The 22,313-nt window shown below is 41.5% G+C and overlaps 1 protein-coding gene across 1 annotated transcript in view; it reads left to right on the forward strand.

Moving 5' to 3' along the window:
• The first annotated feature begins 938 nt into the window (after positions 1 to 938).
• PACRG (parkin coregulated) overlaps positions 939 to 22,313 on the forward strand; it is a 274,965-nt gene continuing 253,590 nt past the window's right edge. Inside the window, exon 1 of the mRNA XM_066611354.1 lies at positions 939 to 1,076. Within this exon, the coding sequence (XP_066467451.1) occupies positions 939 to 1,076 (138 nt within the window). The remainder of the gene's footprint in view (positions 1,077 to 22,313) is intronic.

Raw genomic sequence — 22,313 nt, forward strand, 5'->3', positions numbered from 1 at the left:
TTTTTTTATTAGATCCACATTGCAGTCCTATAACAGAGCAAGAGAGAGAGGTCATTCACCAGTTACGTCTGTTGGTAAACAGTAATATAACTTCGCCTGCCTTTTGTTCCTTCCCCTGTGCTTTCCCAGAGCATATAATCCCATTAACTTCCCATCATGGGGCTAGGAGCAGTCACATTTTCTCATTATAACAGATCAACCGAATTCTTCGCATTATTATATTTATTTATTTCTTGGCTGGCTGTAGCAATGTTCTGCAGCAGAGGGAGGGAGGGCAAAACCAGGACAAGTGATTGCAACTACTGTGAGCAGCAACTCCTGAGCAGATCTCAGGCTTCAGTCCTATCCACACTTTCCTGGGAGTAAGTCCCTTTGACTATAATGGAATGCACATCAGAGTAGACATGCATAGGGCTCTGACACTCTGTGATCCTGATTTTTTTCCTGTGCTCTGTCTCTTTCTTTAACGAGTCAGAAGCCAATACAGGGAGGCATGCCTCCTCCTCGCATAATCCTTAGGAGCCACTTGGAGATTCTGGGGACAGAAGACTCTCCCACCGTCATTGTCGGCAAAACAAAAGGCAAGAGGCTTCAGCAGGGGCTGAACGCATGCGCACGCCATCGTGCCTGCTAAGCAGTGGGAAGGTATAGCCTTCGTGTGCTACCCCGGCTGGATGTTGACACGTTGCCTAGCAACCGAGTCCCTGGAAGCGTGTTGGAAACAAGCACATCCATCCCCCTCCTTCATCCTGCATCCACGCAGGCACCTGCGCCAAGGGGCTAAGCCAGGGGTGGATGGAGAGCTGATGCAGCAGGGGGACAGAGTCTGAGAGGAGGGCTTCTTCTGTCTTCGTTCTCCCCCCCCCCCCGCGCTGCTTGGGTTTGTATCTCCAGTCTCTCCTCCAGCAGCAGCAGCAGCAGCAGCCTCCTCTGAGGAGATGGTGGCCGAGAAAGAGGGCTTGAGCCCCCCCAAAGAAAGACCCCCACAACTGCAGGAGCCGCTGCGACCCCCCAAAAGAACCAAGAAACAGGTCAGCGATGGATTCACCATCAAAGCCATGATGAAAAACACAGTGGTACGTGTGACTCCAGCCCCCAGGCGGTCTGTGCATTGGGTTTCACTGAAATCACACTGGAAAGGAGGGACAGGCTGGCCATGGTGAGGGATAAGGGCAGGCAGGGGTGGCATGACCATTTTATGTGGGCATGATGTGCATTGCCCTTCCTCCCAAGTGCAGGGTGACCAGGCACATTGTGCCTATATACCTTTAACCATTATTTAGAAGAAGGAATTCTTTTTAAACCCTTCCATGTTGAGCTACACCTGCCCAAATTCCCTCTTCTATACAATGGTTAAAGGTATAGGCATTCTGTCCTCCATTGTATATGCTCACCCTGCCCAAGTGTCCTCAGAAGGAACTTCATCCAGCATGGAAAGATATGAGGCTTAAGGCTGCTGCAACTAAACGTACTTGTGAGTAAGCCCCATTGAACACAGTGGGATTTACTTCTGAGTAAACATGCCTAGGGTTGACTTACACATCACACTTTACCAATCACCAATATGTCACCCTGCCCAAATTTTGTAATAACTAAACTTACTTGTGAGTAAGCCCCATTGAATACAGTGGGATTTACTTCTGAGTAAACATGCCTAGGATTGACTTACAAATCTCACTTTACCAATCACTTATATTGTCACCCTGCCCAAATATTGCACCAAAGCACACAGCTGCAGTCTGTTATCATTATGAACTTTATGAGAAAAATTTGGGTCTCCCTTATGTTTTTTGTTTTTTTTAAATTGTGGTCCCTTTGAGGCAGGGGACTTATTCCTATGCTACGTAAACCTCCAAGAATGTTTTATGAAAAGGCAGTGCATAAATATTCTAAATAATTTTAGACAGGAGTTCTGCAATTCCTTACACATCTGCTTGTCTGCATTTTCACAGACATTATTTTTCAGTGTTCCCTATGTTCTGTTGAGCAAGTGGTCTCCTCTCCAAGATCAGTTCTATTTTTTTTACAAAGGTTTTCATTCAAGTTTCTTTTAGGTTTATCATAAACTAAACATTAATCAAATTATATGCTTTTATTTATCTAAATCACCGCTGTTTCTCATCTGTATTTGAATTCAAACTAAGCTTTCACAAGTTGGGCAATATTATTGTGTGCATTTTGAAAGGCACAGTGGCAATAAAGAATGTTATTTCTTCATTTTGAACAAAATTTGGGGAACAATTACTATTTGCAACTTATACCCACAATCAGTAATTAACAAGGTGATTCTTAATCCTTAAATATTATATTGGGATACACTTCCAAGTAAATGTGTATAAATCTCCAGAAATATTGTCTTTAAGTTATACTGTTTTTACAGTGCAATCCTCCTATGCACATCTACTCAGAAGTAAGTCTTGTTGTGTTCAGTATGACTAATTCCTAGGAAAGTGTATATAGGATTGTGGTTTTAATTTTTGTAGCTGTTAGGGAACATTCTTCAAACCTGATGTCCTGTTAGTAGCTTATTTACCTCCAGCAAAGCCCACCTAGGAGATCATTAAAGTAGAATTCAGTATATGAAACATTTTGAAATTATGTATGTGGAAGTACAGATAAGAGGATATTAGAAGTTCACTTTGTATGAGGCCCTGACCAATTATGCAGTACATCCATGATTGTTAAGTCACATGAAATTTGCAACCACACATTCACTCCAATCCAGGGGTTTACCTGTGGAAAAAATTGTGCTAGTCCCTCCTCCAGTGCTGTCAATCATCCTTCAGCTGTCTTTCTTGTGCCTACACATATCCCAGCAGCACTTGTTTGCCAGAAGTGGTGGCAGTTTCCCCTTTAAGGCAGTATACTTCCTAGTTCTGCAAACCATCCCTAGGAGATAAGCTCACCTCTTTGGAGGTCCCAGAACTCAAAGATATTGGACAACCATGTGAGTTGTGAACATTTGTTCCCTTATCTCTGGGCTGCATTGTGGCTTCCCCTGTGCTGGAAAGTTGGACAGGATTAGGCGGTAAATCCTGAACCCTCAGTTCCAGTAGTAGTGTGCACCATCAAGAGGCAGGCGGTGGTGGCATGGGGAGCCCAGGGGAAGAGTCTGCTTCTATGTCCATAGTGCTACACTACTTCTAGCTGCCTACTCATAAGAAATACCACTGAAGTCAATGACATTGTTTTGAAGTATGAGATTTGCAGCTGTAAATAGTAGTTCACAATTTATCAAATTTATAGCAGTCCCTTTGACTTTAATATGACTACTCTGTAACAAATGGATTGATGATTTGAAGCTCTAGCCAAAGAGAAGCTTCAGAAAAGAGCTGCAATATTTCAGAAATCTAGTTCTGGGAGGAAAATGTATAGGGGATGAAACAATGCTTGAAATAATTTTCTAATAGTTACCAAATAGTCTCAGATTTTGTCTCAGATATATTGCTTGTTGCTTTATCAGCTCTGGGCAAGCAAGGGAAAGGGCATCTCCTATCCCACTGGCACAGTAAAACATTGACACCATTGCATAATGTTTTAATGTGCATTTTCAAGTGCAGTGATTGATATCAGGTTGGCGGTGATACCAGCACATTAAATACTATATTTTGTATTGTATTGGCAACCTTCAGTCTCAAAAGACTATGGTATCACGCTCTGAAAGGTGGTTCTGGCACAGCGTTTAGTGTGGCTGAAAAGGCCAATCCGGGAGTGAATACTATACATTGTTCTATATATAGTATAAATACTACAAATTTGTACAAATAAGTACAAATACTATATATTGTTCAAGATATAAATGGTGTTCAATATATTTTATAAGATTACTATTGCGTAATCTCTGAGACAGTTGCAGACTCTGTGAGAAATTGAGTAGTTTCTCTGAGCAGTACTCAGATAAATTTGACATTCATGCAAGCAGTTTGCTGTAGGTTTTGTAGTTTGAGAGAATAGTTGTTTTGACATAAGAATTTACTGCTCTCTGATAATTGCATTTCTTAGAAAAAATACAAGTCAGATAAGATAAAGTATTTTATCATAGCAGGGACAACTGTGGGATCATAATATGTTGACCTGCTGCATAGAGATCTTGAATTTTTTGCTTATTCAGACCTGCTGGTTACTCTGGAATTTGAAGTAGAATTAACAGAAAATAGTTTGATGTTTACATGAAATGGCTGCTCTTAAGAGGTTGTTAGAAATCCTATAGACAACTAGAATTTGATAAAGGGTCAAGTCTCTCTTTCATAATAATGTTCAGAATCTCGACTGTCAGATAAAAAGCAGCAACAACTGGATAAGGTTAGTGGCTGGATATAACTATCATAGCTTTGATACTGTAATCTTATTGTTTTGTGTGTGTGTACAACTCAAAACGTACTTCTTCATCTCACTTTTTGAAGTCACATATATGATCAGCATGGAGGTAGGTTGTTAGCATGCCGAGAGTCTTCCTGCTAGGAGAAGTTCTTTTATCTTAGAAAAGGTCCTCATGTGTGTAGTGATTACGATTGCCAGGTGAGTAACCCATGGAAGTGCCAGAAAACCAGCTTAGACTAGCAGGAAAAAAAAAATATTCAGAGCAAGTAATGTGGTTTGCTCCTATAAAAGTGGACATGTCACTGGACTGAGTGACAACTGGATTTAGCTGCTATGTTCTTTGTGCGAGATCATGGTCATTTGCACTGTATCACCACCACCCCCAATTTGACAAGAGCTGGGTTTGACAGTGAGAATATGGGAATTGCCAAGTTTTTTTTTATTTTAAGAATACATTTCTAGCCCTAATAGTTGCAGAGATAAATTTTTAGAATATGCTAGCAAAAATTGCTGAAGGATGAGGGAGAAAAGAAACAATTGGTTTTTCAGCTCCTGTTCTAGTATAAACCAAGAGCCTCACCAGTGTTGGAGCTAAAGTTGCTGGGGGCCCTGGGACAAAAGTCCTACAGTGAAACACCTTCTTCCTGCTCCGGATAGCATTTTGGACTCTACCCCTGCCACCAGTATTTAAGGCTTGGGGATTGGCCTGCCTAGTTGAGCAGGGGCCCTCAGTCAGTGCTTGACTGATCAACCTTTGTTGCCAACTCTGTATCTCACCTATGTATTCATAGGTGAATAAGGGTGCTGGGAACTTGCATGGAGAAAGTGCCTATAACTTAAACGCACATAGATGATAGTGGTGCGCCAGCTAAAACCCTCCTGCCATCCCTGACTGCCCTGGGTCCTGCTGAGGGATCATGCCCCGGTGTTCACAAACCTAGGAAATGCCCTATGGTCAATATCCTTCAAATTACCCATTTAATTTATAGGTTTTTAAAAAAGCAAAGGTTTATCAGTTTAGGATCATCCAATATGAAAAGTCCAGGAGCAAGGTTATGCCCCCTTTGACTGCAGAGCTGATGTGCAAAGCTTGTCAAAGAAGTGTTCAGAAAATGAGGCACAGCTAAACCATGTATAATGATGTTTTCCTTTCAGAGTCACAGGCCAAACTTCTTATTTTTAAAAGTGGAACAAATTGCTGGATTGGCAGGCTTTACTTTAGCTAAAAGCTTTCCCAACATGTTATTTCACCAGCTAAACTGATATCTGAAGTGTTGAGGGGCGGAGTTATTGTTGTTGGTTTTGCTTTGGTGGGGAAAGAGGGATAGAAGAGATTTTAAAAATCCTTTAAGTGAAATAGTGGGACTAACTATCATAAATAGTAGGTTGACCTCAGAAGGCTTATTTGAACAATAACTGAAACTCAGATGCTTTCAGCGGCTAGAGTTTGTGGCTGAAGTTTCCTACTTAGTGGTAATAGTGGTGAAGATCCTAGCTAACATGGAAGAGTTTTGTTTTAAGAAATCGATGTACCAAGAATGTATTGCTGCAAAGGTATAGGCACTCTGTCCCACTTTGTGTCTGGTAATCCTATCAAAATGTATGAATGTATGCATTTGGTGTTGGATGGGGAAAAGATGCATTTAGCCCCCCCTCTTTAGGGAAGATACCACCAGAGGAGGCTGCAAGATGAGAGTAGTGGCTCCAGTTAGTTAGTGCTCACACACATGTTCCTGCTCTCTACTTTCCCTTTTCACTGGATCAGCAACTGGATGGGGGACGGACAGGCTGGTAGTTCTGTCCACTGCCAAAGCTAAAGACACCTGGCAGAGGGGACCTTCTGAGAAAAACCACCCCTCCCAGGGGTTCTAATTTAAAATCGAATTGCAGTAGCACCTGTGAACAATCAGATATGATGACCCACGGAGTCACCCATGACTATGGACTAGTCAGACAAGATATAAAAATATAGTCAATTAATTAAAAACTCAAAAGAAGAAAGTAATTGAACAAAATGGGAACAGAAGATAGAAAGACCTAAGAAGGCTGAGGTAAGATACTTGCCTTTGTCAGGATGGACAAGACAGCTCTAACAAATAGGATGAAATAACTAGTCTTGCCCAGCAGAGAGAGCCAGGAAGTTACTCAAGAGCAAAACGTACAGACTCCCATTGCTGGTCTTGTAGGTTGGCTTAGAGGGAAAAGAGTAAACAAAACAGAATTAATTTTCTAAACACATCTAGCTAGAAAGATGGTCCCTACTGCTAGTCACATTGCTCCAGGAACCCTGCTCCACTGCACTTATCTTCCTGCACTTCCTGCACTGCACCTGCTCCCTGCACTTATCTTCACTCTCTGCACTTACTGGAAAGTAAGTTAGTGTGCCTCTACAAACCAAAATTAGATTCCATGGCAGACCTAGCAGAAATACACATGAGCTTGAACTTGAGTAACCTAGATTTGGTGATATCACAGAATTATCTGATTGGAGGAGTAGAACCCACCTGGCCAATCCATCCCACCGCTTGCCTAGACACACAGACCTACCCCATCTTAATTCCCTTTTTGAGGACTCTGTCATACTGCAATACCTATTAGTTACCACTGACCCTAACACCATTTTTCAGATTGCTACATTCATCTCACAAATTGTGGCGTCCAACTTGAAGCGTGCCCCTATTTCTTGAAGTCCTTGGTTTCTAGGAGTTAATTGTAGCTTGGTATGTTTTTAGTAAATGAACCATTAGTTAGCTCTTTTAAGCTATTTTTTTGTTACGTATGAAAGTGTTCAATGTTTTTGTAATTGTGTGCCAATAAAGGTACTGAAACTGAACTGACACACAGACTTGGCTACCCAATCGGTAGGTGGATGCCCATCTCAGTGGGAGGCTCAGCTATACCAGATATGAAGTAGTACCAAACCCACTTTAGCACATGGCTATCTGGGAATGGTGTTTTCAAACAAGGGAAAATGTCTGCTGTAGGAACATATCCCAGAAGCTTTTAGGCTGCTGAACCAGGACAGAAGCCTTTGGGGATTAGAAGTCTCCAAAAAAAGGAAAAATAGGTTAAAAAAAATAAGAGGAAAAAACAGAGCATTTATCACTCCCCTACAATGTAGTCTGATTTCTCTTCTTTGCTTGCCTGGTTCTTTACTGGACTCAGGGTGCAATCCTATCTTGCGCTGGAACAGGCAAACCAGGAGGCTTGCGCTGTATCCAGCGCAGGATAGTGGCCATAAGCGGCTTAGCCAGAGGCAAGGGGAAACTTTTCCCCTTACCCCTGGGTAAGGGCTGCTGGCCCCAATGGGTCTCCTCGGACTTGCACCACCTCTGGGGGTAGTGCAAGTCCGAGGAGAGGCGCTCTCCCCGGGAATGGGGGTTGGGATCCGGCATAAGTGCTGGACCCCAGCCCCACCTCCCGCTCCCCGCCCAACTTCCCCCCGCCCAGGAACACCTCCCTCCCTCCTCCTCCCCCCCGCCTGTCTTTTCCACTTAAGTTGGCCCAGTAGGCAACTGACGCAAGCATCTGACGGGGAGCTGGCTCAGAGGCTTATGTCAGCCCGCGCTTCCCCTCAAGATGCACAAACACATTTTACGATATGTTTGCGACTCTCCCAGGCCGGCCCAAGGGACTTGGGCCGGCCTAACTACTAGTTAGGATTGCGCCCTCACTCAGGCACTTCACTGATGATAAAGTTGGTGCTGAATGTAATATAAGATGTTGGGTAAGTCAACTTACTTGATCCACTAGGATGCTCACACACCAGTCAGCTACAGCATGTGCATTTTTCCAGCTTGAAGGCCCAGAGTCCCAGGAGCTGAGAAATACTATACTGTAGCATTAATCATCCACTTGGGTAATAGAAGAGAAGAGTTCTGGATTCTTCAAACTAGATTGTCTCAGTCACTTTTATATGGATTCGACGCAACTCCTTACGCTGGCTTCCCCCACACCCAGGTCGGTGCAAACGTGCCCGCATGTTTGTAGCCTCAACTCTGAACCGTCCACATTACAGAGGGGGAAGAGAGAGGATGTATATTTTCACAGCACCTAGGTCAAACGCTGTTCTCCTCCAAGGAGAACTGTGCCCAAGGAATAGCAGTATTACAAGCTCACAAACAAAACTTCAGCAACTTTAAATACATTTGAAACTTTTAACATATTTTAACACAGGGATTAGAACTCTACTGTACCATTAAGGTAGCAGAAACCTATTTAAATAAAATTCTTATTTCTAAGCTTTTATAGTTTAATGGAAAAATTACCTTTAGGGATAAAAATTTTCAAGCTAATTCTTAGCAAAAAGGTTAAGCTCTTTACGAGATAGTTGTTAAAGTCTATCCAGCCCTTTATGATTATCCAAGCATAGCACAATGTGGTTATCATAGGCATGCATTTCATTTTTATAAGCATTTACTTTTAAATGTGTCCAGAACTTGTCATGTAGGCACTCCTGAAGAATAGGCTTGCTATATCTCAGTCCTGCAAATCAGGATAACATAATCTGCATATAATGTAAATTATTTGTAACAATGCAAATTGGAAGACAACATTAGCATACTTCATTCATGTGATTTCCAGCAGGTGCTTTATCTCTTCACCTGTCAAACACTGGAGACAGTATGGGAAGGGGCAATGGGATGCTTTCCTAATAATTTTTCACTGCCAAAGAAGATAGGATTCGCAGACTAGCTGCTCTATGATTCATGCTGGAGACAGTGGAAGAATGAAAACAAATTAATGTGGTAGTCTGTGGAGAGAGACAGCAAAGAGGAAAGGAAATTGTGACCATTGGAAACATATTATGCTGCCTTGGCGTATGTCATGTTACCATGATTAAAGAAATGAGAACAGGCCTCAGGGTTGCAGACTCCGTTCCCCAGATCCTCCTTTTCCTTGCATTAGATTGAACCAGTAAGGCGAGGTCAAACCAGAAATTGCCATTTACTAAGGTTTTAAGACAGCTTTGTACCCGGTTTCAAATAACTGGTGAATACTGCGTCCTGGTTAGCGCTAACTATGTTTAAAGTTGGTGCCAAAGTAAACCTTTACATCAGGGTGGTAGAGAGAGGATAGCTGGTGATATCTGCTTTCCATGTGATCTTGATGATGGAAAATTCCACTTGTCTAAGTGCAATCCTGTGCATGTTTCCTCAGAGGTAAGTCCCATTCTGTTCAGTGGCGCTCACACCCAGGTAAGGACCAAGATCTTCTACAGTATTAGACAGAGGCCTAGTGGCATCATCAGTTACCAATTTGTCATCATGCACCAGATACCATTGCAAAAAGGTGCATCAAGGCAATTTTTCTAGACAATTATAGAAAATTACCACAAGGGTGCACAATATCCTGTAGCATGTGCATGTACCACCAAAGAAGAAATCCATTTCTCTGCAGAAGAATTTAATACCAGCAAGATACCTTGAGGACAACATTTATCGTGAGATAATAACTGAGAAAATTAGAAGCACTTGACTTCTGCCACATAGCTCCAGGGACATTATGATTAATGCATAATCTCTAGAGCCTGTTGTTCAATTATACTTGAATTCATTTGTTACTAAGGTCCTATTACTTAAGAAAGCAAGCCAAATCTATCATAAACTTTTAGACAAAATAATGAACTCATTATTATTTGCAATACAAGGCTCCAGTTTATGAAGCATTGTAATACTCTGTAAAATGTCAATGATTTGAACAAAAAAGAAACGTACGGCTTAATCCATTTCTCTAACTTCCTAAAGAGGTATAATTTGCTTTGAAACTTTACATAATACTGAATATCAATAATATAAATACTGGTCATTATTTAGATTTTATGTACTTATTATTAGTGGAGGATGCCCAGGGCTGGCCAGACTCTGCTCCTTTCACTCTCCATTGTTCCAGCTCAGAACTTTCCTCCCCTCCACATTTCTTCTTCTTCTCTGTCTTTCTCTTCCTTTTTATTCCAGGATTTGGAAGGAGAAGGAAGAGCAGTGGAGACAAGTAGACTAGACAGACAGGTATAGATGCAACCTATCAATTGCTGCTTTAAGTTGGCCTCATGGATAAACTGAACTTGGGGATGCTAGTCGTTCACTATGTAGAGGTGAAAAGACAGATAAGGATTCATGGAATCTGAGAATAATACATATTCATGAAAGATGTGGGTTATCAACACCATTTGTTCAAACTGTATTCATATGTCAATCACCTAGGACGCACTTTCTCTCCCCCCTCCAGTGCAACCATGCCAAAAATGGGTGCGTCGTATCCAGTGGGTGGGAGAGATCAGGAGGCTTCAGAGGGGAAAGAGGAATCATTTCCTCTTATCCCTCTGCAAACCTCCCCCTCCACAGTGGGTCTCCCTTTGGATCTGTAGTAGGCGCGCATCTAAGGAGGGAAAGGGGGAAGCAAGGTTTGCAAAAGAGGGGGTATGATCTGGCTCATGCCGTCACCACCAGATCCATCCCTCTTGCAGCCTCCCTGCCCCATTCCTTCCCCCTTTTCCCTTCAAGCGCCACCTCTGCTGTTGCCTTACCTGCTCCATTGAGTGTAGTAAGGTCCAGTGACAGTGGGGATAACTTCCAAAATGGCCACTGATGGAGCACTCTGTGCGCTGTCAGTGGCCGTTTTGTAACAGCGGTAGAGTGTTCTGTCACAACACATTCTAGCCAGCAGCCCAATTCTTCTGTAAAATACTCAGTTATCAGAAGCTAAGTACTTTGCTACTCCTTGGACTAAACAGTGCTCTTACCTACTCGTAAGATATTGAGGAGGATCCTGGGCACAGGATCCCACACACATCTGGATAGAAAACTCATAGCATATATTAGAGTAGGATTTGTATTTTCTTTTTATTCTGAGCTGCGTCTAGAACAGCCAGTCACTAAAATTATTTAGATGAAGTTCTGCAGTTTTTTGTGGTCTCTTTTCTGCACAATAATAGTGATAGTAAAATTAAGTCTCTGCATGAACCAGTTTATTACTCCATATTTCCTTTACACACTCTAAGGCACCAATATTTCACTACGCAGATATTATTAATCATCCTTGACAAAACTAATTTATAATGTACATTGATGCTGGATTGTGGCTTTTGGTATACAGCCTGTAATTTGATCTACTTTTTAACCAAATATACCTGAAATAACTGTGAAATCTTTTCTGCATTTTATTTGCTTGATAAAAGCGAGTCTATGGCATGGATCATTTGCTAATAATATTAATCAGTGACTCCTTAGGAGAGGGCAGTGTTCCAGCTAACTTAAAATTGTATTTTGTATCAAAATGCCAGCTTAGTTTGAACTTTCTCTCCTTCATCATCTAAAATTAATTATTTCAGTCTTGGAAAGTCACCAAAAAAGCTGAGGGTGTGCCATCTTCAGCACCACCTAATTTCATTGCTGACATTCTGAATTCCTCACAAAAGAGTCTGAAACATGATTCTCCTTACTGGACCTGGCACTGACAAAAAAGTGCTTATTTTGCTAGATAGGTATTCGTACTTAATGCCAAAGCCGATGACACATGCTAACTTGCAATATTTATGCCTCCACCTCTGGAAGAAAGCAAGACAAATTTCAGCGAGCATATTCAGGCTAGTCTGAGATTTGAGAGCAATGAATGCTAGTCATATCCATGAGGCGATTAAGCCAGTGTGAGGCTCATATGTTACACTTCTAGATTAATTCTGTGCCATTGCTAAACATAACCATTATTGTCGAAGAAACAGCTAAAAACAGATTATGAAATCTTGAGAAAAAAGGGCATATTCACAAATTCTTCCAAGTTTATCCATGTTTTTGTTTCAGTAATGCTTATCTTAACTAGACTGCCACAGAAGTCATGAACATCAACTGTCCTGCATGAGAAATCCAGAAGTAGATGAGGCAGGCAAAGATGTATCATCACAAAGCTCCTCCTGGATTTCCTGAGGGTTTCTCTCATCCCACATGTTCAGGGGGTGTGCTTGCTCTCCATGTGTGGAATGGAGTTCAGTATTTTGCTTTTCTTCCACTTTCCACTTTATTTTTTCCAAAGTCCATTAATGTAATCTATATTACACTGCACTACATGTAATTTATTTAACTTTTTTTTTTTAACATAGTTTACTGTGTGCTACAAAACTGCTGTTAGCCACCCTGATTCCTCAGGATACAGTGGCTTGTTCGATTAAGAACTAAAAAAGATATTATTGCAGTAGTTCATAAAGTTTCAGCAATAGATATCTGTTTGGACAGAGGGAAGAACTAAAACAGAAACAGTTGCATGCATTATCCCTTTTGTCTTGCGAGTGTGTTTGCACATGTGTGAAATTTTTTTAATGGAAAAAGTAGACAGAGAGAGAGAGAGAGAGAGAACATTCCAGACACAGAAAGACTGAGGCTGCAATCCTAACCACACTTTCCTGAGAGTAAGCCACATTGAACAAAATAGGACTTACTTCTGAGTAGACCTGGTTAGGATTGTGCCCTAAGCAGAGGAACAATGAGGGAAAGGGCGCTTAACCCTTCTCTCTGTTTTAATTGCTCATAATTACCCCAAAGCTGCTTTTTTTAATTATCAAAAAGTACCTCTTTGCCCAATTAGCAGAGGGAAAACTTCATTGCCAAAATCCATTTTAAACTGGACTGTGTTGTTGTTGTCGTCGTCATCATCATCATCATCATCATCTCCTCTAACATTTGTATAGGGCTTTCTAAGTGAGCAAACTGCTTCAAATGTATTATCTTGATGTAAACATTACCACAATGCTGTAAGATAAGTATTACTAGCTCCACCTTGTAGCTGGAGAGACTGAGATGGAGTGGCTTGCCTCACGTCACCTAGTGAGCTCATGGATGGGGGCTAACAAGCTGAAATTAAATCTGGATAAGACAGAGGCTCTCCTGGTTCGGAAATCCTCGGTGTAGGTGCTGGACTATCGGCTTGCGCTGAATGGGGTTGCACTCCCTCTGAAGGAGCAGGTCCGCAGCTTGTGGGTCCACCTGGACTCGCAGCTGCTCCTGGATTCCCAGGTGGCGGCTGTGGCTAGGGGGACCTTCGCTCAGCTTCGGCTGGTGCGCCAGCTGCGGCCGTACTTGGATCGTGCAGACCTGGCCACAGTGATCCATGCCTCAGTGACATCGAGATTAAATTACTGTAACGCGCTCTATGTGGGGCTGCCCTTGAAGATGGTTCGGAAACTGCAACTAGTGCAGAATGCGGCGGCCCGTGTGGTTACTGGAGGTAGGCGGTTCGACTCTTTCGGTCCGCTTCTCCAGCGGCTGCATTGGCTGCCCATTCGTTTCCGGGCCCAATTCAAGGTGCTGGTATTGACCTTTAAAGCCCTATACTGCTCTGGACCAGGGTATCTTAGAGATCGCCTACTCCCGTACAATCCGGCTCGTCCTCTTAGGTCATCAGAGAAGGCCTTTTTACAAGTGCCGCCGCCTAGGGAGGTAATTGGGGCGGCTGCAAGAAATAGGGCCTTCTCAGTAGTGGCACCAACGTTATGGAACTCCCTTCCCCTTGATTTAAGAATGGCTCCCTCTCTTGAGACCTTTTGGCGAGGCCTGAAGACCCTTCTGTTTAAACAAGCCTTCTGAGTTCTCGGCCTTTTAACATCTTTTTAACATCTTTTAATATTTTTACAGGCCTGATTCTTTTATGACTTGCTGCTGCTCTATGCTCTTTTTACCTAGTTTTTATTCTGACTGCTGTTTTTTATGATGTGTTAATATGTTTTTATTTGTTTTTAAATTATGTTTTTATATGTTGTAAGCCGCCTTGAGTCCCTTTGGGGAGAAAGGCAGGGTAAAAATAAAGTTATTATTATTATTATTATATCAGAGGTGAAGTTGAAGCCAAGGAAATCCTGATTTGCAGAAGTCTCATTGCAACTATGTTAACACCAATTCTGTGCAATGCCAGTGTAACCATTTACACATGCACGTACGCATAGACTCAGGTAAAACTGCAGCATGGGGGAATCTCTCTCTCTCTCTCTCTCTCTCTCTCTCTCTCTGAGAGTTGGAAGTAGCAGACATTATTCAGCCAATCAACACCAATGAATTCCAGTCACTTGGAGTCAACCAATCCATAGATGTGCTGGGCAGACCCAACCCTTGTTGAATGATGCTCAATCTCCATAAAAGCCAGATGTGAAATAGTTTCTGACTGTAACAATTTCAGACTTACAGGTTTGTAAGGTTTGTTTTAGGTTTGTAGGCTACTTTTTGGCCTCACAGTTTTACAAAGCAATAAATAATGTTACAATAAGATATAAAATATTTATTTATGCATAAACCAATGAAATACTCTGTAACCGTAGCTTTCTTGGGGCATGAATGTTCCACCCCACGTCCTTGGGAGCAGGGCCTGTGAGCATTTATTGCAACATTTTTTTTCAATTTCTCCTGCTGGTGCTCAGTTGCTGTACTGTGTGGTTGCAAAGCTACATGCCCAAGCATTGCTACTGGTGATATCTTCTGGTGCTTAATGTATAATTATCTAGAACTGTTCCACATCTGGCCTCTGGCATGTAGAGTAGCCATGAATAGCTGTGTCTTCCGCTGAGGACTGATGGTAGCAGGGACCTGGGTGAATCTTTGTGAAGGATACATAACATAAGAACAGCCCCACTGGATCAGGCCATAGGCCCATCTAGTCCAGCTTCCTGTATCTCACAGCAGCCCCACCAAATGCCCCAGGGAGCACACCAGATAACAAGAGACCTGCATCCTGGTGCCCTCCCTTGCATCTGACATAGCCCATTTCTAAAATCAGAAGGTTGCGCATACACATCATGGCTTGTAACCCATAATGGATTTTTCCTCCAGAAACTTGTCCAATCCCCTTTTAAAGGCATCAAGGCCAGATGCTGTCACCACATCCTGTGGCAAGGAGTTCCACAGACCAACCACACGCTGAGTAAAAAAATATTTTCTTATGTCTGTCCTAACTCTCCCAACACTCAATTTTAGTGGATGTCCCCTGGTTCTGGTGTTATGTGAGAGTGCAAAGAGCATCTCCCTATCAACTTTATCCTTCCCATGCATAATTTTGTATGTCTCAATCATGTCCCCCTCTCAGGTGCCTCTTTTCTAGACTGAAGAGGCCCAAACGCTGTAGCCTTTCCTCATAAGGAAGGTGCCCCAGCCCAACAATCATCTTAGTTGCCCTCTTTTGCACCTTTTCCATTTCCACTATATCTTTTTTGAGATGTGGCGACCAGAACTGGATACAATACTCCAGGTGTGGCCTTACCATAGATTTGTACAACGGCATTATAATATTAGCCGTTTTGTTCTCAATACCTTTTCTAATGATCCCAAGCATAGAATTGGCCTTCTTTACTGCTGCTGCACATTAGGTCGACACTTTCATCAACTTGTCCACCACCACCCCAAGATCTCTCTCTTGATCTGTCACAGACAGCTCAGAACCGATTAGCCTATCTCCACAGAAACGTGCCAAGCAAGGTCTGCTCCCACAGGAGGAATAAGATTGTGCCATATATTGCTGGGTTGTTTTTTTTTCTTTGCAGAACATCATATTATAGTTATATTGATCTCCTATCTTTGTTAAAATTAACTGGAAACCAGAAATGATGTGGGAGTCTACTCCCACATCCAAAAAATGTGCACCTTTATTAACACAAAGCATTCATTATTGACAGTGGCAGATGGTGTATTTTCCTCTGGAAGTTGACACGTACTGGGCATTCATTAGAAACAGAAACCATATTTTAATTTATGATCTTCATTCCAACTTTAACTGCCCTTGATTAATAAAAATCCATGTGACAGCACAGCATATCTCTGCTTTTAAGCTGTTAAGAAGAAGATAAAATGATTATAGCTTGCAGTAAATGTTGTTATGGCTCCAAGATGTTTCCTTGGGGATCAAGCAATCTTCTGCACTTTTCTTAAGGCTGACCCTCTCACCTTGAAAAGCAGACATGAAGGAGAGCTGCAAATGCAAGACCACCATCAGGTCAACCTGTCGCAGAACTGACACGTCTCTGATATAAAACCCAATTTACTGTTGAAGAAGCACATCCATTATCCTTCTGATTTTAAAATAGAACATGCATCAGCAAAATGATAAAAGAAAGTGCTTAAGAATTATGAAAGTCAAGGACTATTTCATATCAGAAAGTCACAACCTTTTTTTTGCATTTTACCGATTAGAATTACACTTCCCCATAATGCGCCTTCTTTGTATGATCTTTTCTTCCTCTTCAAGTAAGCTAATAGAGTGTGTCAGTTTGATCTTTGCTAACTCTTCCTCCATATGTACTTAGTCACAGGGCTGGAAAAACCCAAAATGCACTTGGGACGTTGATGCTGACATGGCCTAGCAATTTGTAATATTTTTTTCAAACCTCTGCAGTTCTGGTACTTAAGTATGTAGTGCTGGCACTTATCAAATTGAATCTGGGAAGTCAGAACTGGAAATTTTTTTATTTTCAGCCTTGTTCAGTTCCATGCTATATTTTGGCTTTTGATCATTATTACTTTTTATTGGTGTAGCATATATAGTTGTCTTCATTATGTTTCTAGAAAGACAAGACAGAAATAGTAGCAAATAGTCAATACAGATTATTCTTTCTAAAGTTGTAACTTTTTATTTTTTGTATCTATGGTTTGGTAAATGAATAGCTCACTCTTCCACTGGTAGATACCTTTTAAGGAGGAAAATATTTTCTTAAATGTACTTGCAAGCACTGAAAAAAGCCCCTGATAAAAAAATTGTTTGCAAGCTCTAATGTATTGTATGGTGATTTCAATATGAAAAAAATAACACTATCATTGGTGGCCACTCATTGTGAATTATATTGATTTTTCCCCCTTTGTGGTGCATCATCCATTTAAATGGAAAGCCGAAATGTGACATACATAATGACATACATAATTATTCACATTATTAAAATGTGAACCAGTCTTCTGATTATGGGCATGTTGAAGTCAAAGTTAAACACTGGTAAGTAGTACAGGTTGAGTACCCCTTACACAGAATTCCAAAATGCAAAACATTCAGAAATACAGAACTTTTTTGAGTGCCAGCATGCCTTTTTGCCTAAAGAAATAAAAATCACAAAATGTGTTTCATGCACAAACCTTGTTCAGTGCACAAAATTATTTAAAATATTGTATAAAATTACCTCCAGGCTATGTATATAAGGTGTGTATGAAACATAAATGAATTTTATGTTTTGACTTGGGCCCCATCCTTAAAATCTTTCATTATGTATATGGAAGTATTCTGAATATGAAAAAATCCAATAAATCCCGACTATATGTGGCTTTTTTAGATTTAAAGTCGGCCTTTGATTCCATAGATAGAGATAGACTCTGGGATAAACTTGAGAAGATGGGAGTGGACAAAAGGCTATTAATATTAATTCATGCCCTTCATTTAAACACCTCATGCCAAGTGAAATTATCTCCGAGGGGCGGCCTCTCAGCCCAATTCCAATCAACAAGGGGGTCAAGCAGGGGTGCGTTCTTGCTCCCACCCTGTTCAATCTCTTCATTAATGATCTGGCTCCCTATCTAGCAAACTTTGACATGCATTCCCCCAAATTAGGTTCAGTGGATATCCCTCTTCTTTTGTATCCTGATGACATGGCCCTGATATCCCAAACTAAAATAGGATTAAGGAGACTGGTTAAAGCCTGCATAGAATATTTTACCAACAACGCCCTCCAGCTAAACTATGAAAAGTCCAAGATTGTGGTGTTTGGGCACTCTTGGAAACCACAGTCCTGGCTTTTCAATGGTAAATCAATACAACGTCAAGGAATTTCAGTATCTTGGTCTCCGGTTTCACTACCGGCTTTTCTGGTCTTCCCATCGTCTTACAGTAATCAACTCATCCAAACTAGCTGTTCAGGCTATTACTCATTTTTTCTTCTCTTGGGGTAACTCATTCATTCCAGCTGCTCTCCAGGCTTTTAATGCCAAAGTTACACCTCAAATTTTGTATGGCATTCCTGTTTGGATGTCAGCATTAAATGACTTGATTGAAAAGATCCATTCTAATTTTCTATACAAGATCTTAGGTGTACCGCATTGTGTTCCCTTCGCGGCACTTTGCCTGGAGACAGGCCAATATAGGCTGGAGTTTCTAGCTTGGTCCAGTTTCTTAAAATACTGGGCCAAAGTGTGCTTCAGGGTGTTTTGCCAAATCCCAAGCCACTGGGCCTTGTAAACCAGTCCAATCAATCAGAGTTGCCAATAAGCCAAGTTACTATCCAAAGTCAGGTTCTAGGTAGGTCAGTCCAATCAGTCAAGGTATCCAAATCAAAGTCCAAAGCCAAAGTCCAGTCACAATCCAGTCTGATTCCCAATTCCATAAACCAAGCCAGTCTCCTTTCCTACCTCCAACCTGCACTCCTTCAAAACCCACCATCCTTTCTATCTCAGGTGCTCCTTATATCCTGAGGGATCTCCTTTAGCCTCTAGTGGGTGCAGCTGTGCAGCACACCTCCAGCTACCACCTGGGCCTTAATCCTGCATTCACTTAGAGCAAGGGGCACTGTGGACACCACACCCTATCTCCTCGGTAATATCTTCCGCAATTCCAATACAATCCACCCCTTGGTGTCACAGTGGTTCCCTTGATCAATTGCTCTTTTTTCTTGGACCATCCACCCCTTGGTCTGTTTCATCTTTTCCATACCGGTTGCTGAAGCTCCCATACAGTCCAATCCATTCTGGTGCCCATTTGGTCTATATCATGCCCCATCCCAGAGGGCAGCCTATCAATCCCAGTGGTCCTGCAATTAAGTCCAGAGGCCATCCTATTAATTGCAGGCATGCTGGCTCCTCCACTTCCATCTGTTCCCCTCTCTAGGGCATCCCTAAAACTACGAGGCATTCCCATTCTATTTCTTGGGGAGTCTCTTTCAAACCCCCTTCCAGCAGCAAAGCCCATTTTATTCATCCTGCCAAGCCCCATTCTAGGAGGATAATGGCCCAAACTCTCCATGCCATGGAAAGGGCCTTCCATTCCTCCCATTTTGTTCATCCTAAAATCCAAGCCTTCCATACCCGTTGTTCTGGGTCCCAAGTTGCCTATCCCTAGGCCCTTGGTCAAGTGGTTTGCATTAATAGGTCTCCCTCCTGGTCCCAGCCCCATACCAATGCCCCCAAGTCCATGAGGAAGCTGCTGGGGTTGCTCTGGAGGAGAGCAGTCTCTGTTTGGTAAGGCTCGTTCATCCATCTTCACATGCATTCGTCTACCAAACAGTAACTGTCCATTGAGCATGGAGATGGCCTGAACAGCTTCAATTACTTGCTCAAAAGTGACAGTGCCGATCCCTTGACTTCTGCCATCTTTGTCTTTAAAAATGTCTGCACGGACAACCACACCAGCCATGCTGAACACATCCTTCAGTTTCTTCCAGCCAACTTTGTACTTCAAATTGGCAACAAACACAGTGCTTCCCAATCTGCCAGCCTGAAAAGAGTCAAAGAGGCCCTCTTTGCTGCTCCTGCAGCCCCACCCCTTTATCTCTAGTCCAGACCGGCACTTCAGTTCAACCAGGCGTCCTGCCTGTGCCTTATACAGGCTCTCTGCAGCCTTTATATCTTTTACCAACAATACTTTTGGTAAACAACCAAAGTACCTGACCTTCTTAGAGTGCCCCTTTGCAAGGAGCGCTTTTACATTAGCCCGATGCAACGTGTTGCCTTCTCATGACCTACTTGGTAGGTTTAGAAATGCCCCGAAAGAAGAACGAGTTTGCAATTGTGGCCTCAGAGAGGTAGACTCTCTTCCACACATTGTTCTGCGCTGTGCTTTTAATCAAGTGCTCAGAGACCAGCATCTCCCCTCGTTGTCAGGAAACAAAAAAAGGTCTCTCTGAGATCACCTCTTTACAACTTTTGCTAGCAGGTGAATTTGAATTCGTGACCCTTCCAATTGCTAAATTTTTACATTTGAGCAACATGAAACGGGCTAAGCTGCTGGTTCTAAGCAACTAGGAGTAACTGTGTAAGCAAATTGTTGTGTTTTAACCCTTATTTCTTATCTCTCTTTTAACATATACCTTCATACATGACTGTTTGGAGATATTAGTTGTAAAACTATATGCCTAATAAAGGTTTGTTGTATGTTGTATGTTGTATGCCTAACCTGTACCGATTTCAGTGGGTGTTACGGAGACAGTTACATATCTCCCATACTGACTTAATCAGCATTGTGCCTTATGTCTCGTCCCCCCGCCACTCAGTAATATCTCAACTCAACTATTATTGAAATGGTGAACTCAACTGAACTCATCTACCAAAAAACCCCTAAATTCTTCAGCATATTTTGCAGGGCAGGAACAGTGGGTTGCTTTTGTTCTTCAGAGGGAAACATGAAGAATAGACAATTACTGTACTGTAAATAACATTGCTCTGTTGAAGAGATGGTCAACTACTTCCTTTCTACTTATGATTTCATAGTAAGAGTGTTCCAGGTGGGCTTTCATCTAGCATTCCCAATTACTTCCACTTAGAGAGATCTCCAGGTTCACTTCTCAAAGACTTTAGAAGGAAGCTAACATTATAGAGCCAGAGGCCTGGCAGAGAAAAGGAGGGCCACAGATCTACATTTAGCACAGTCAGGGAAATCTGCTTCATAGCAAAAAAAGGCAGACCTGAGACAGAGAACAAAGCTTCAACCGACACACCAGCTGGATTTTTTTTCAGCTTATGAAAAATTTATCTCCAGTCTACAGAGCCAGTCTAGAAATTCTTTGGTTCAGCCAACTAAGATGGGGACACAGCACCCTCAGACCTGAAATTCTCAGTACCTGAGCTCTCTCGATTAATACAAAATGGAACACAGGACAATACTTTAGACTCTGGGATAATATTATCCCTGATGAGAGGGCAAAGTATTGGATATAGATCTTTTTAATAAAAATAAAATGCAAATCCACATGGCCTTGGATAAGTTTGTTTGCAATATGAATCCCAAAGGAGGACACTAATCTTTTCTACTAATGCAGTTCCATTAGATTAATCCAATGTAAAGAATCAATAAATCACTTATGTGTTATCTAGGTGTAATGCTAAAAATAGAGCCAAGATTCTATATACAGTATTGTCAGAAACTACAAGTTGCATCTTTGTAATTCTTAAAAATGTTAGAGGAGTTTCAGGTAATAGCAGCTCAAGTGCAAAGTAGAGGAAATAAAAGCGTCATTTATTGGTTCTCAAATACCTCTTTTTCTTTTTACTTTTCCATAGTGGCACATAAGCCTTCTGAAAGCTTTGGCTCCAAGAAATCAATAAAACAAGGCACTTTTTTTTCTTTTCATATTGACCAAAAATTTATTTGTGCTTGTAAACTTAGATGGCTGGGAACTTTTTCATTGTAAAAAGATGCAAGGCGATAGCAATTAACTTGTAAAGTGTGTATGTGATTTATTTCCCCCCCCCTGTGTATTACAATTCTATCTTCAGTATTTGAGAGAAAGGTTTAGTGACTTTAATATATTGAAATAATATTCATAAAATAGATCCAGATTACTTAACTTTGTGTTACTTGTGCTTGTATAGACATCAACAGCTCTCTTGCAGTTGTTTTCAACGACTTTCAGATTGCCAAGTGAAAGAGAGTAATTTTTAGGGCCTTGAACAGGCAGATGAAATGTATATTATGAAACTTCTCATGCTAGGCAGTGGAACAAAAGTGGTTAGAAGAAAAGCATAAGCAAAGTTCAACTTTGTCATAATTGTTGCAGTATCAAGCCAAAACGCCAAATCATGACACAGTATGTTTAAAAAAAAAATCACTACTATTAAATCTGGTGATAGTTATCTAATATTTGGTTTTCTCTCTTCAGTTAAAATAAAGTCATTCATTGCATATGCAAATGATGTTACATCCACCAGCTAGTATTATAAAAATCATGCTTGCAAAATAATGAAACTGACATCAGTGGAAATGGCATTTAGGCTTTGCCCTTGTGCAAGGTTATTATTCTCTCAGTTCATCTGCCTGTAGTCCAAACTTGTCCAATC

Source organism: Tiliqua scincoides, chromosome 1 (assembly GCF_035046505.1).
Source record: "Tiliqua scincoides isolate rTilSci1 chromosome 1, rTilSci1.hap2, whole genome shotgun sequence".
In the NCBI taxonomy this organism is placed as follows: Eukaryota; Metazoa; Chordata; class Lepidosauria; order Squamata; family Scincidae; genus Tiliqua; species Tiliqua scincoides.